Here is a 16,446-nt window from a genome sequence, read left to right as displayed (position 1 = left end):
AATCGATTAACTCCGCCAGGCCCTCTCCCTTCCAGAGGGTGGGGGACATGGAGCTGAAAATTTGAAGCTTCTAATCCCGGTTGCCCTTTCTGATGGGAAGCTCCCATCCAAAGCCACAGAGAGTTGCCTCATTACCAGATTACTTACCTGTGCCTTGGTTTTCTCATCAAAAAACGAGGACAGTGATGGTTTTTATATCACAAGGTTGTTTTGAGGTTAAAGTGAGTTAGTATGTACAAAGTGCTTAGAAGAATGGCTCCTAAAATTATTCCATGAGTATTTATGATTTAGCTTCTGGTGAAGGAAGACAATAAATGAACTAAAAATTAAAGTGTCCATCAGCAGATATGGAGAGGGAGATGGGAGTTTGAGAAAGTGTATTTTCTCACCTTTTGGAATGTGAGGTCGATACTAACTGTTTAAAGTCGACATGTCAAGAATTAGAGGTGTCACCACATGAAACGATGCTCAGCATCCCTCCTCATCATTTAAATACAAATCAAAACCACACTGAGATACCACCTCACGCCAGTCAGAGTGGCTAAAATGAGCAAATCAGAGAACTCTAGGTGCTGGTTAGGATGTGGAGAAACGGGCACCCTCCTTCACTGTTGGTGGGATTGTAAACTTGTACAGCCCCTCTGGAAAACAGTGTGGAGGTTCCTCAGGAAACTAACACTAGAACTCCCCTAGGACCCAGCAATAGCACTGCTAGGAATTTACCCAAGGGATACAGGAGTGCTGATGTTTAGGGGCACATGGACCCCAATGTTCATAGCAGCACTCTCCACAATAGCTAAAACATGGAAAGAGCCTAAGTGTCCATCAACAGATGAATGGATCAAGAAGATGTGGTTTATCTTTACCATGGAATACTACATGGCAATGAGAAACAATGAAATCTGGCCATGTGTGGCAACATGGATGGACCTTGAGGGTGTTATGCTGAGCGAAATAAGTCAGGCAGAGAAGGACAGCTACCATATGTTCGCACGTATAAGAGGATTAGAAGGAACTTAACTGAGGAACAAGGGGGAGAAAAAGGGGGGAAATGGTGGGGGAAAGGGAGAGAGGCAAACCATGAGAGACTCTTGAATGCTGACAAAAACTGAGGACTGATGGATGTGGGGGGGAGGAGGGATGGGCATGGAGGAGGGCACTTGTGGGGATGAGCACTGAGTGTTATGTGGAAACTAATTTGACAATAAACTATTTGTAAAAAAAAAAAAAAAAAAAAAGAATTAGAGGTGTCACCATATTTACAGTTATGGAGGCATTCCTCGGAATGAAAAATTGGTCCAGTTAAATGTGGTTATCACTAGGGCATGAACATGCTCAGAGAGGGTGTAGCAGGATTCTCGCACAGAGAGTTGTGACACCAAGGCTTTTCTTTCCAGGTAGCACCTTTATTCTAGCCGGCATCGCTCAGTTGGGTTCGTACCCAAAGAACTGAGCCCCAAAACACCACATGGTGTGGTTTTTAATATATTTTTTACTTCTTTGTCTGCAATGTATGGTAACACACAGACATGCAGTCTGATTAACATGGTCTCATGTTACAGGGTCGTGAGGGATGTCGTCACGTACATGAATAGCAAGGTTGCCTTGAGATGTTCTTTTTTTTTCTTTCCTTAAGGAGTAGACCCTACCACAAGGGGAGACTTTCCTCTATTTTGAGTTTTTATTGCCACCTATGCCTCATTTTGAGTTCTTTACTAACATAAGTGTGTAGTTTTTTGAGATGTAATTCACATTCTTAAGTATACGATTTAATATGATTTGATAGGTACACACTTGTGAAACTCACTGCACTTAAAAGAATAAACATATCCATCAACCCCTCCTCCAAAAAAAAAAAAAAAAGAAAAAAAGAGAAAGAAAAAAGGGAGTCAGATTTAGGTTTTTTAACATAGTCTAAATTTAGGAATTTAGGAATGAGCTTTAATTCTCTTTGGGCTACAGCATCACTTAATTCAGAACCTTTTTTACTTCAAAGGATATTCTAATGATGATACAGTGATGTTTTTTGAAGTCTATAGTCTTGTATTCATGTGATCTTCTCTATCCTGAATAAAACCTATAAAACTAATAAGAACTTCTGGTGATTTTAATTTTTAATGATGTTTCCCATAGAACATCTAGTGGTTAGATAGTAGGATTTCAGACATTGGACTGGGGAACAGACACCCAAGTGTTCCTCACTTTCCTAAGGTTCATCCGTTCCCGGAGGTGTTTTCTCCAGCTAGAGCTTCTCGAAGGCATACGTTGCACATTCGAGTCACAGGCTAGGGTGTAGGAATAACATGTCTCTATTTAATTAAGTTTTGCTTCTCCTCCCCTCCTCCTCCCCCTCCCCTCACAGCAGAGCCAGCTACTTCCTCCCCCCTGCAGCTACCCCTTCCCCATGTAGTGGGAGTTAGGGTGAGGGGCGGCCACGTCAGGGAGTTTAATTTTGGAGTCCCATGTGCTAGTTGGAAACAGAATTTCTGTAGAAACCAGTTTAAGATTTATCGTTAACTAGGTTTCTTGATACCATTAGCACCAACAGCTGAGCTGTGCTCTGGGTCAGATGTGGGGGCTTTTGTGGTTTTTGGGTTCCCTTTTGTTTCTGTGGGCTGGTCTGGGAGCAGAACCACTGTTTTGTATCATTGTTTCTATGGGGAAAATGCCTTCAGCGTTCCAAACACACACACAAGTGAACTTTTGAAACACAGCCTGTTCGCAGCAGCTTATAATGGTACTTGCCAGAAGGGGGTTGTGTTTAAAATAATGTAGTTTCTCTTTGCCTAAGGGCATTACGTTTCTCCAAATCAGAGACTTGCCTGAGAATTCTGGGACAAATGTGTTAGGATTGATTTGATATTGAATGAAACTTGGAGGGCAAATGTGTTAGGATTGATCTGGTTGGTTTAGTTAGAAGATTATCATGTTCCATCGGGATGGGCTCCTGAGTTTAACAGCATCTTTCACAGGTCAGTGGGAATGTGCCCGTGATGACGATGTTCTGTATTTTAACTAACAGGTTTTCAGGAGGCCTGATATAAGGGTAAGAATACGTGGCTTTCAGCACATGGGCCTCCTACTTGTGTGTCTCTGTGCTTGATCAAACACTTAGCCTACTTAGTGCTCTTTACCTTCTTACTGGGTTTATGAGTCACTCAGATCAACTTGCTCTGCTGTGTCATAGCTTTAAGTGTTCACTAGAAACGCTTTTTTCGTGACGGTGTTTTTATGTGCAATAATAAACGCCAGTGTGTTTGAGGGCAGGGTGCTAAAAATTGTTGCCAGCGTGCAGTACTGACTTTTGTTGGGTTACATGAATTCTGACCAAATGGATATTCATGGCAGGGGCTTCTATGGCCAGGCCTACAGAGTCTTCTTTTTACCGTGTTTGCCGTGTAACTCATGCTAAAGAAGTTAACAACAACAGCAACAACAAAGTGCTCATTTGCTGTCCATCCTAAGTCAGATTTCAAGTCACCTTTCTGTGTGCATGCTGAATCTAGGCAGCGCAAGTGCTAGTCTCCAGGGTAAATTTAGTGGAATCAGTGCCGAGTAGTTCTTAAAATACAGATGTAGCCATTACGGGGAGTGGATTATAGCTTATATTTTCCTCATGACTTTCCTTCCCTTTATTTCAGAATATTCATAAAGCAAGACAAAGATTGGTAATGTGCATGCGTTTGAAACTGAGTGTCAGATGTGGAAAACTAACCTATTTCCATTCAATGAAAATAATGCGGATTTTAGCAATAACTTAATGACTTGAATTTAAAAAATGTTAATCTTAGAGAAGCCAATGAAGCCATACAGACACAAGCAGGTTAAGTCAAATTCTTGTTATCCCAGTTGGCGTATCTTTGTTTAATTTTCTTTTCACCGTGTTTTCCTTTGATCGTGGGAGTCATTTTCTTTCACTGATTCACATTGTTAAATATTAGTGTTTGGCTTTCCATTTGCATGGACTGTGAACTACTGTGTGGTTTTTTATTGTTCAGTCATTTCTTTTTGTGTTTTCAAAAATTTTATCAAAGAATGATTCCTTTTTCTTTGCATTTGAAATATGGAAGTTTCAAAAAACATTGCGTTTTAAAAATTACCCTGCTTTGAAGGGTAGCAGTAACAACTGTGTACTAAATTCAATCTGATAATAAAGTATACCAGTGTATTAAGTAGCTATTTTCGACAAAAATGAAAGGTGAGAAACAGTAATTCTTTTAAACCTCTCCTACTTCTTTACTGATTGCCTTTTAAAGAAATACAGTCGTGGGAGCCAAAGTTTCATGAGGAAAAAAGTATATCTGTGTGTTAAGATTTCCAGTCTCAGAGAGTGGATAAAACTTCTAAGAGGGGTTATAATCTTGTTGTCTTCGGCTTTGTACCACCCGCTGAACCAGCAGTCCAACCTTTAAAGTTTCCAAAACGAATCACTTCTGTGAAGAAGTTAAACTAAGCACAGTATACTTTTAAAGGGATTAGAAAACATTGAAATAAAGATATGTGACCTTTTAGCTGTTTCTTGGAAGCACACTGATACTGTAATTAGAAATATTTAATACCGTATGATTCATAAAGCACAATATTTACTTAGCAGTAATTAACAGATCACATGTGTATGTATGTCTCTAGCATGTAATATGTGCATGTGCATGTGTGTGGAAAGCTCGTTAATACTAGTGCAGTGGAGCCCTGAACAGTAGTTTTTTAGCGCATATGAACACTTAACTGTGTTTAAAATACATGTCTATGAACTGCCTCTATATTTTGGCTTGGTTTTGCCCTTTACTTGGTTACAGTGGTATGCTTTATTTTCTGTGAGCATATTATGTGTCTGTTATTTTGTTTCTTTGCCATATGTTGTAGTATTGCTTGATTTTAAAAAGACAGTGCATTCTTTGAAATCCATGATGTTTGTTTGCTTTTCATTTTTCCACCCCAACACAAACACAGAATAGATACTGCATTTTAGGCTGAGGACGCTATTTCCTTAACTTCAAGGGGGAAAATGTTGTGATTTGCAAAGCCATGAAAGGTGTGTCAACTTTTACATGCTTACTGTCTCTTTAAAAAAGAACTTCTGTCCTTTCACCTGTCTGTTTGCATGTGTTTCTCTTTCTCCTCTTTGCCTTTTCTTGTCCATGCCCCTGGTGCTGTGCAGGAGATTCAGGAAGAACACAATGGCTACCCTTCTGAAGCTGAAGCTGATCAGGTGGCAAGTTCTACGTGTTCATCTGTTTGTAGCTACAGATCGTGTACTAGAAGCCATTTCATACTAGATTTCTAGATGATAAACAAATGCTTTTACCACTATAGCAGTGCCCTCCTGTCCAAGTTTGGTAGATTCCGTTATGACATTATTTGCAAAAATTGGTTTATCCAACATTTTGTCAACCAGAAATCTGTTCACCTGTGCTTCTCGGTTTTCCTAGGTAGGGTTAGCCATGAGGTAATGAGCCTTGGTCACAACAGGGTTCAGAAATCCCTTTACAAAGATTGAGAGGGGGCAGATGCATATGCTCAGCTTGCTCCTTGAAGGTGCAGACTTTGCTTTATTCAAATTTGCAAGGTCTGTGCCCAACATGATGCCCAGCACCTTACAGGTCTTTGTGGAATGAGTCCATATAGTTTGAATTAATCAGAAGAAATCATGCATCAAGTATTCTTGAGTGTTTACTCTTTGCTCAGAACCTTTAGACTCCCCGGAGCCTTTGAAAGCGGCACAACTTTCTCCAGAGCTTATGTAGCATCTCAATATGTGAAAGCGCTAGAAGAGCGGCTCCAGGGAGGCATGGCCACACCACCACCCCCATGCTCAGCTGTGCCTTTGCCCAGCCCATCCTTCTTTGGTGACCCTGGAAGCACCTCGAAGAGCCCAGTTTGAAAACCACTACTTTTGGCATGCAGCCACCATAGACACTGCCCACCCAGCAGCCTAGACTCACGATGGGAAAGGTGGTAGAGGAGCCGGTCCATCCAGGGGCTGGGGGCCTCGGGGACGACCTCAGGGAGCTGGTGGGCCTTCCGCTGCACTTTCAGGGTCACTGGAACAGGGTTTGGATGAGATCGCCACAGGGAATTCCTCATCTGGGCCACACTTAAGCAAAGACACCAAGAGGACTGGATGTGTGCATGAGACCAAATTTTGTCCACAAGAATATTCCATTCTCTGATTATACTGTACATGGGTTGGATAAATCAAGGGTCAAATCATGTCTCGTGCAACTTTGTAGTTGCAGTCAAAGCTTAATATAGCACAAGTGAGTCCCATTTCCTAACACCAGCTTTATAAAGGGAATCTACTGTACTCACAAAATAACGAGCCTTTAAAAACCACTCTTCTCTTGAATTCCTATGCTGAAGCTAAATGTGTTTCCTGTACAAGATAAACCTTTTATGGCAAAATCAGAATCAGTGGGATCATTTGTTTTGTTCTGATAGGTGCTTTTCCATCATTATAAAGCATGTCCCAGATTTAGTTCCTGTGAGAGGTGTCTCACTCTGTCTCACCAGTACGTTCATGCCTCACAGAAATGCACAGGTATTTCAAGCCAAATCTAACATGACTGTCAGAGGAGAGGAGATATGCTTGATCTTCAGCCTCAATCTTGAGAGCCTAGTACATTCTCAAAATGGTCCCAGTCACTGGTGTCTCCCATCTGCAACATTTTAGTAGCTGGTCCTCAGTTGAGGACTTTAAAGTATTTGATATGGCTCGTTATAAACCTTATGTGAATCACATCCCGCTCCCTGCCCCCTGGACTGCACCCTCCCCAACCTCCTTTCAGGATCAGTTGATTAGAACAACTTGCTTTAGCCCATGTATTTCAAAATAACCTATCCTCACTTATTTTTAAATATAAGTTAAGGAATTTAGGTCTATAGATGAAAATATTTAGCCTTTAAAATAAGCTTTAGAAGTGTAATATTTGAAGTAACTTTAAACTTAGATATTGATTGAACTAGTTTTCTCACTTTGTCACTATGTCATAAGTCCCTGGATCAGGCAAAAGAAAGCAGATTTTAAAGTTAAGTCTTCTATTAAGATTGGTGATGCTGTTAGTATTCCTAAAACTGGACATTTAAAAGTATAAATATTGGTGAATGCTTTTCTTGCATACAAGATGTTTCTAAAACGGGTATGAGTATAAAAATGAATCCATTAACAATTCTCCATTTAACCTTTAATGGCTCTCTATGTCCCTAAAAATTTTGGCTGAAAACTTTTAAAAACCAATATGGACTAAAAAAATCAAAGTGAATAAAATCATTTGGAGGTAACAGTGAACCCTAATTTGTATTATTTTAACTATGTCTTGATAAGGAGGATGGACCATGTCATTTTGTGCGCTCCCTATAGGACAGTCATACCCTGACCAACATTTAGCATTGAATTTATGTTTTGAGTTTTTTCCTTTCTTTGTTTTATTAAAAAAAATGATAAAACTATGATATATTGGGTTTTTAAATTGACCTTTAAGTCCCATTAATAAAACATACTGAAATATCCTTATAATTATGCAAATAATTAGTGGTTTTGAACTTTCAGTAGTTTAGAATCATAAAAGATCTCCATTTAAACAATTTCACTTCACAAAATTATGCTGAATATTTAGTATTGTCTGACCTGTTTCCCATCGAACACTAGTGGCCTCCTGATGTTAGCAGTATTTTTTGAAGAAAGCAGCCCCTGATCAAATAGGTACTGGAAATGCGGCATACTCTAGCGCCCTCTTGCTAATTCGGTGTGCATTAACATGCTAAAGACTTGTCTCACTAAAATTAAACAAAACAAAACAAAACACAGTTTAGCTTTTCTTTAACCCAGCATTACCCAAACTTGAAAAAGAAAAAAGGCCATGTCCCCTGGGATTGTAATGCTCTATGAAACACAGCTTGGGAATTGCTGAGGTTTTGAACACCTTATTCTTATTTGTGACACATTGTGTCAGAGATGCCAAGGAGAAAGTGACCAGTTTCCTTGGCAGCGTCTCACGGGGTAGCAGTGACTTGGAATAGGCCCCGAGTTCAGGCTCCAGTCCATAGCTTGGTAGTTTGAACACCCTGAGCATGTCCAACCACACTCACAAGAAACTGGCTAGTAGGCAGCAGGGCTAATCTGGACATTTGGGAATATGGGTGTGGATCTCTGCAGCCATCCAAGACAGCATTTTCCTAGTATCATTATAGCCAGGAAACCTAATAAGTCATTAGCATTTGCTTGGTGAGCATGGAATCCGCGCAGAGGGAATTGGTCTCAGAGAAGGCTGGTGAACACACCCTGCTCAACAGTAGTGATGGGCATATTCTTGTCTGCCGGATGGGAGCACACTCTCGTGGCCTGGATGGGACGCACACTGACAAGTCTACTTACTTGTCACCCCTACCCCCATGCTTTGCGCACACACAGGTAGCTGGGCCACAGCACAGAAGTCTAGGGCTTTTATTAATGTTACTGCCATGAGACCCCTCCCTGGTTACTTTAGTTAGACTTAACAGTTCCCACACTAGATAGTGCTCACAAACTGGGGAATTTCTGTAGCTAGCTAAGCACCTACATCTAACGTTGATTTCATTTGTGTTAGTTTCATGCTCAGAAGGTAACCTTTTCCTGACCTTACTTCCAAATTCTGGAGGCACCTTATAATAGCTGTGTGTGTAGTGATTACAGTATCTATCTGTCATGTCAAGCCATTTCTGTATTAATGCTTTCTAACTGTTAATTAAGTATGTGTAACAATTTGTTAGAATATGCAGCATGGTGTCCTGTGATGCTGAGCTTTGAAATTGTCTTGTAAGGGGAGGGGGCATACATTTTGCACGCTTCTATAGCTATGTAGCAAGAGCACAGAGCGCTACAGTTCTTCCCAGGTATACAGAATGAAAAGTGAGATTTACTCCTGTTTGGTTTTTTGCCAGGCGCTAAGAGATGGAAATAAACTGGCCCAGATGGAAGAAGCGCCACTTTTTCCAGGAGAATCAATCAAGGCCACTGGTAAGTGTAATGGGTACACTAGGCTTATAGGGAGCCATAAAATGAAATGGCACTTTACTTGTGAGTGTAGTTGATATATGTGCTGGAGAGCAGCCAAACCAATTTAATTAGAAGACAAATGGACTAGGTCTATTCATTCTTATTAATGTCTTCATGACCTTAAGAGATAGAAGACTATATAGGACCACTCTAAGTTCCAGCTGAGTGTTCTGTGGCATCACCAACAGAAGAGGGACCTGACTTTTCCTGATGAACTGAAGGCTGATTAGACACCAACTGTAATGTAATGCTTCATTGCAATCCTTCACTGTCAGGAAAATATATTGACAGAAGATCCATATCATATTTTAATAACACTTTTGAGAAGTCGGCAAAGCAATTTCAGTGGCTTACAAGATTCCAGAAAGTACAGTTTGAGCACAAGAAAAAGAGTGTGTATTGACACATCGTGTTGTAAGGGCAGTGGCATGAGCAGCACTAGACATTTTGACAGGCAGTGCACTGTGCTGCGGCTGTGCAGGACGGCAGCTGCACGTGACCTACTCATCTCGCAGTGGCCGGGGTGGGTTGGATAGTCTAGTTGCTAGGTGGAGTGTGGCCTTCTTCCCTCATGGCACCTTCCCAGAGGTGTGTGTGCTCAGTCTCAGAGTATAATTGTCTTGTGTCAAAGTCTGAGTAGCTGGGCTCTCCTACCAGGACCTCCAGACGATACTGCTGCTGAGTATCCTGGTCTGGGGCTCCAGACCCTGCTTATGGTTTTGAAGCTCTTTCTTTAGATTCTGGAACTTCTGGCCTCTCTGACTGTTTCTTCTCTGGGAGTCCTCTAGCCCCACCTGCACGCTGCTTTCGTAATGATCTGATTAAAATGCAGAGCTAATTGTGTCATGCCTCTCCTTCTTCTCCAGAGAGCAAAGCACACAGATTTCAAGTATACAACATGAAGAGTTTTGACACATTATGCACCTGCGAAACCATCATCACAGTCAAGACAGTGAACACCCACCACCCCTAGAAGTTTCCTCGGGCCCTTTATAATTCCTGCCTCACACTCCATCTTTCCCGTCCCAACCACTGTAGACTGTATTTTCTACAGTTTTATAGAAATGTAATCATTGAGTATTTTCGTCTTTGGTCAAGCTTCTTCCACTCAGTATAATTAGTTTGATATCCATCCACATTGTGGCATGGGTCAACATGCCTTCCTTTTTACCGCTGAATAGTATCCTACTGTGTGGCTATGACAGTTTGCTTATCCAGTCATCTATTGGTAGATATTTGGGGTATTTCTACTTGGTGGCCATTATGGATAATGCTGCTGTGAACCTTCATGAATAAGCCTTCTCTGGCCTCATGTGCTATCATCCTTGCTGTGTGCCCTTTGACCCGGCCAGGCTAACCTCCAGCAACTCTGTGCTCTCTTCTTCCTCCCTCGCTTTGCCCCATTGCTCCTCACCCCCTCCTTCCCTGCTGAGCTAAGTGGATACTTTTTTGAGCTCTTACTGTGTCCACAGCGTTATGATAGCATTTGTGAGGCTGTAGTAAAATGGTGATTTTCTGTGTAGTGCTTCTCCTAGGGCTTAGCTGCTTGTGAGCAGGGCTGTGCCTGGTGTGCTCTGCAACCCCAACAGCAGAAGCTGCTCATTAGATCCTGAGCTGTAGAAAAGTCTAATGGAAGTGTTTTGAGAATCCGTCCGGATGACAACTTTAGTGCATTTAAATGTCCCACCTGAACTCCTCTGTAGCTATGTCCACCCCTGCCATTCCCATGGAGTGGCACTTTGAGAAGATAGTGAGGGTGTGGTATCTTTGGGACAGGTGTGTTGTGGAGACTGAAGCTAAATATCAACAATAAGAAAAGAAAACTTAACATGGAAGCTGATAAGGAACTTGAGGCAAAGAAGCCATTTTCCAAAGCTCCATAGATGCAGTCCTAGCTTTGTCATCTGTAAACCAGTTTCCTTTGCAGGTGCATTAGCTTTCATTAGCAGTAATTTACGAAACAGCAGCCCAGGGTATTCAGAGTGTAACTGATGTGTTTTTGAATATGATGGATTCATCACTCAGGGAAAATGTTAACTACCTGGAGAACAATGACGAAATGTAACTTATTCTGAGGCTCTTAAAACTTCACTAAGAAGCAAATCAGAAGTGTGTTTTACAGAATGGAATTCTCTTAAGACTAGCTATGTTTTTATTTAATGTAATAAAAATGTGAAATTCCTAGAAAATGGGCATCACACATATATGTATACTTGGAAACTCAAGATTTATTGAAGCCCAAGTCTATGGCGGAAGTTGCTACTTTGGGTTTTTCCTTTCAGTGAAAGACGTCATGTACATTTGTCCATTTGTGGGAGCAGTGACTGGAACCCTAACAGTGACGGACTTTAAGATGTACTTCAAAAGTGTCGAGAGGGTAAGTTTTTAAAGGAGTATTTTATTTTTAAAAACCCTTTAGAACAAAGTAAACAATAACAAAGTAAAAAGAACCCTGAAATCCCATCATCTTGAGAGGACCGGAAGGTGAGTTTTAACATATGCACATTTGCAAACAGATTTTACATATGGAAAAAGATACTATTAAAGTAGCACTTACAATCTGGTGGGAGGAGTTCAGTTGTAGTCTTGAACATCTACTTCTTCGTAAAGCACAGTACAAGTCGGACTTCGGTTTTGTAGTTGGGACAAAGAGGAAATGTAACATAAACAAACATGTGTTTTAACCCAGCGAAGACTTCAAATATGAAAGCGCTGCTGACTGACACTGATAGGGCTTCCTCTTAATTTGTCAACCCAGGAGCCGAATTTTGTTCTTGATGTTCCCCTTGGTGTGATCAGCAGAGTTGAGAAGATTGGAGCGCAGAGCCACGGGGACAATTCCTGTGGTATAGAGATCGTGTGCAAGGTATGGTACAAACACGGCTGAAACGGAGGAGGGCGGTCAGCTTGGAGCTTTTTCCGACACATTCTTCATGGTCTTTGGGCAGTGAGACTAACTGGTGCTGATAGTAACTCCAATGTTTTCTAGATAGCGGCCTCTTCAAATCTTGTATCGACTAATTCATATCACTATGTAAGTGGTCCAAGTAAACCTCTTCTTTTCTATTGAAGTGTTTTGATAAACATGGACCTATAATCTAAGTGCAGATGTTATTTGTTATATTTCGGAGACACCAAGTGAAAAGCACAAATCAGTAGGGTTTTTTTTTTTTTTTTTTTTTCCAGTTTGTTGTTCCTTCAGAACAGAGGATGGTCAGAAATTTCCTGAAGGGACAGCAGTGTTCCATAAATTCTGTGATTAAACATGCAGTTTCAGCATTTGCACCTGAGCTGTGCTTATGTTTGGTTTTCTACCTTTCCTCCATTGGGCTAACTAGAAATATGTGTGATAACTTTAATGATGACTGATCATTTAAGAAACACTTTAACTGGTATGTTCTATTTCTTAAGACTTTACCTCATGGGACATACATTATTAATGATTCTACCTAAAGTATTGGGAAAGAGCCTGTGCAGAATCACCAAGGTCCCTTGCAACAGTCAGGGTTTGCATTCCTACCAATCTGTTTGCTTTTAATCATATCTCTGAAGACCGCTCCCTCCAGTTGGCCCCAGACTGTAGTTGAACCCACTTTTTCAAAGAATCCTTTACTCTTGCAGATCATGAATCTGTTGGCCTAGGAGACTCCCTATGGGCCCTACATAGCAGTGCTGTCCTGTGACAAATTGCATTTGCAGTTCTAGAACAGGCTGGGGTTCCACATGCAGAGATGTGTGAAACAGTTGTGCATCTTAAAGTAGAGCAGTGATTTGATCCTGCAGTTGGGAACATGACATTCCCCTTCTTAGAACTCTCCGGTAGTTTCCAATCATCCTTAGTCTAAAGGGAAAATTTATCCAAAGCCTGTGTGTCTGAGCTGGATGACTGCCCTCTGCAGCATCCCCTCCAGCGACCCTCCCCTCTTTGCCATCCCAGTTCCTTTAGCTGTTCCCGTCTGCCTTGTGTCCCCAACCCCCACTTTGGAGTATTCACACTTGCCCCTTCCTTTGCTGAGAACGCTTTTCTGTCTCAGCAATCCTAAATAGCGACTGAGCTCAATGAGCCTCCAACGTGCGTATATGTAGTCAGAGGAGCTTGGAGGGAGGGCACACCAGGAAGTTCTGTTGCTTAGGCAGGTGCCTGTGGCTGTTTAATGAAGGTGTTTTCATGGCTGGAGTAAGCATTTGCTAATAGCTGCTTTAAAATGTTTTCCAGCCTAGCATTACTAGCGCCATGCTGCCAGCTCTCTCAGCTCATGCCTGGGAGCCTTGCAAGATGTAAGGTGTTTTTTTTTTTTTAACAGGTGGTACACAATTCAGAAGGTACCAAAGCTGTGTGTAGGAAAGAGTAAGTCTCTCTCCAGCCCACCCCCAGCCACCTTGTTCCACTCCTGGCAGGCACCCGTTGTTCCCAATTTCCATGCACACCCTGGGTGCACGAGCATGTATGCATGGTCTTTACAAATGTAAATGTAGTGTATTACGTGGACCATTCGGTCCCTTTCTTTTCCCCCTTAACAATCTATCTTTGAACCCCTCGATATCAGTACAGAAAAGAACTGCTTCTTGTTTCTAAAAGTTCTTCAGTATTCTCTTAGTAGTACTGTAGTGTATTTAGCCAGACCCCATTGTCGGACATTTCAGTTCTTTCCCTTCTTCTCTGTTGCAAGTAATATTGTGACAGTAACCTCCCAAATTGTTCTTGCTCATAATTTTTTTGTGGTCATATTTACCTTCAAATTTCATATTTATCTCCAAATGTTAAAGAATGAGATTTTTGTGTTTAATCAGTGGCATAGGTTTAAAAAGGTCAGTGGGTCCTGCCCAAAGAGGTCTTGGGAAGAATTCGGAGCTATGTCACTAGGAGTGCTCTCATGGGCTTGCCCGTAGGCAGCAGCTTGCATGGTGGGTCATTTAAGGAACTGATTTTGAGAAACAGTGTTATAATTTCTGTGAGGAGCGCAGCTGAGGGATGTGGTCTTTATGTGATACAGAGTCCTTGCTGATTCGGGGACACAGCTTTAACAGTAAGTGCACAGGACCCAGTGGCACATCTTATAGGCACGAACCACCTTCTTGGTTCCATCTGATGAGTTCTTTCCCCAACATGTCCCATTTACTCCAGTTTCCGCAGCTGTTTTTATCTTGTGGGATGTGGTTTTGTTCATTGGCTTTCGTTAGTAGAAGCAATATCTAACATGAGGAATGAATATAAATATTTCATTAATCTCTTTATAGCACGGTGGCTGTCTCATAGGTACTCAATATATGTTGAATAAATGAGCTTTGCTAATTGTTTAATAGGATATGAGGAACTTGCGACTTGCTTATAAACAGGAAGAACAGAGTAAACTTGGGATATTTGAGAACCTCAACAAATACGCGTTTCCTCTTTCCAATGGGCAGGTCAGTGCACCCAAATAAACCTTTTTTGCATGTTTTTGTGATGGGGGGGGTGTCCAAAACTCATGTTTAATTATTCCTTTTTTTCCAGAGTTTTCTTTCTTCTCCTTTCTCTGTTTATAACTAATACTAGGATATTTAAAATTTGTCACTTCTATGTAATGATTAAGAAAACTGCCAATTTGTTGCTTCAAAATTTATGGATTAAAATAGAAATCTTAATACATTCAGCTATGAGCTGAATGAGGAGCTTTAATATTGAGTATATGATATAGCAGAGACATTGACATGCGTATTGTTTTTTGTATCCAGACTCTCTTTGCATTCAACTACAAAGAAAAATTTCCAATAAACGGATGGAAGGTTTATGATCCAGTATCTGAATATAAGAGACAGGTACAGTATGTTGCTTATCAAACTGGAAATACTGGGTTGAGCTTCTTTTTCCTTTTCTCAGAGGTTAAGAATGTAGTGGAGAAGAAGCCATCGGTATGACTCCCTTAGCTTGTCTGCTCTTCATCTCCAGGATGTCCCATTCTCCTGATGCCAGACCTTTCATTATGCTGTTCTTTGTTCTTTTTCCAGAGGCCAAGTGGAGTACAAACACAGGGGCTTACAAAGCAAATTGGCTGGGATGGGTTTTTTTTTTTTTAATTAAAAAAAATTTTTTTTAATGTCTTATTTATTTTTGAGAGAGAGACAGCATGATCAGGGGAGGGTCAGAGAGAGAGGGAGATACAGAATCTGAAGCAGGCTCCAGGCTCTGAGCTGTTGGCACAGAGCCTGATGTGGGGCTTGAACCCACGAACCATGAGATCATGACCTGAGCTGAGGTTGGACACTTAACCAACTGAGCCACCTAGGCGCCCCTGGGATGGGTTTTATTAGATATTCTGGTAATGAGTTGGTGAGTAAGCATCAAACCAGTGGCTTACATTAGATAACATGTGTAGTCTTCAGTGTGCTGTCAGTTTGAAGATACTCCTGTAACAGACTGTTTTCGTGACATTTAATCTTTGCCCCCACTGTATATTTGGTATGGTGGTTTACATTACTTATTTTATAGATGTTTGTGAAAAGGTTCTGTATCTCTAAACAACTTTCATAGATTTTTCAAAAACAACACCATCCTCATTCTATATAGAAAACAGAACAAGAGGGGCACCTGGGTGGTTCACTTGGTTGAATGTCTGACCCTTGGTTTCATTTCAGGTCATGATCTCATGGTTTCATGAATTCGAGCCCCACACTGGGGATTTTTCCCTCCCTTTTTTCCTGTCCTCTACTCATGCTGTCTCTGTCTCTCTCTCTCAAGATAAATAAATACACTTTAGGGGCTCCTGGGTGGCTTAGTCGGTTAAGCGTCCGACTTTCGCTCAGGTCATGATCTCGCGGTTCATGGGTCCGAGCCCCGCGTCGGGCTCTGTGCTGACTGCCAGCTCAGAGCCTGGAGCCTGTTTCAGTCTGTGACTCCCTCTCTCTCTGACCCTCCCCTGCTCACGCTGTCTCTCTCTCTCTCTTTCCTAGAAATAAAAAAAAAAAAAAAAACAAAAAAACATTAAAAAAAAACACTTAAAAAAAAAGAAAACACAAGAAATATACAGGATTGGGATTCTAGTATATAATTTCCATTTTAAAATAGGTTTACAAATTCTTCTGTTTCATTACATTTTTTAACATGGCTAAGAAATGGATTATGTTAGATAAATATATATTTAAACTATTAAAGTAGCAATGAACAACAAAGTATAAATGAATCTTAGGGGAAAGTAAGGAATGGATGTGGTTCATGCCAAGTACTTTTTGAAAGTGTAAAAGTTTGCTCCCCCTCCTTCTCTAATGCGCTGCAGGGCTTGCCAAATGAGAGCTGGAAAATATCCAAAGTGAACAGTACCTATGAGCTCTGTGACACCTACCCTGCTGTCATTGTCGTGCCAACTAGTGTAAAAGATGATGACCTTTCAAAAGTGGCAGCCTTTCGAGCAAAAGGCAGAGTCCCCGTAAGTAAGAAA

General features: G+C 41.2%; 1 protein-coding gene across 5 annotated transcripts in view; it reads left to right on the top strand.

Moving 5' to 3' along the window:
- Positions 1–16,446, top strand: part of MTMR1 (myotubularin related protein 1) — a 63,944-nt gene that overhangs the window by 15,019 nt on the left and 32,479 nt on the right. For 2 of the 5 annotated variants that reach the window (XM_039249875.1, XM_039249879.1), the window contains 7 exons: positions 3,023–3,046; positions 8,917–8,992; positions 11,314–11,408; positions 11,790–11,897; positions 14,336–14,437; positions 14,747–14,830; positions 16,285–16,434. In XM_039249875.1, the coding sequence (XP_039105806.1) occupies positions 3,023–3,046; positions 8,917–8,992; positions 11,314–11,408; positions 11,790–11,897; positions 14,336–14,437; positions 14,747–14,830; positions 16,285–16,434 (639 nt within the window). Of the gene's footprint in view, positions 1–3,022; positions 3,047–5,189; positions 5,210–8,916; positions 8,993–11,313; positions 11,409–11,789; positions 11,898–14,335; positions 14,438–14,746; positions 14,831–16,284; positions 16,435–16,446 lie in introns of those variants that run through there. The other 3 variants (XM_039249876.1, XM_039249877.1, XM_039249880.1) reach the window with 2 other exon arrangements.

This window comes from Hyaena hyaena, unplaced genomic scaffold (assembly GCF_003009895.1).
Source record: "Hyaena hyaena isolate Hyena2069 unplaced genomic scaffold, ASM300989v1 scaffold_348, whole genome shotgun sequence".
Classification (NCBI taxonomy): Eukaryota; Metazoa; Chordata; class Mammalia; order Carnivora; family Hyaenidae; genus Hyaena; species Hyaena hyaena.
The sequence above is the reverse complement of the archived record's forward strand: the minus strand, read 5'-3'. Positions and strand labels throughout refer to the sequence as shown.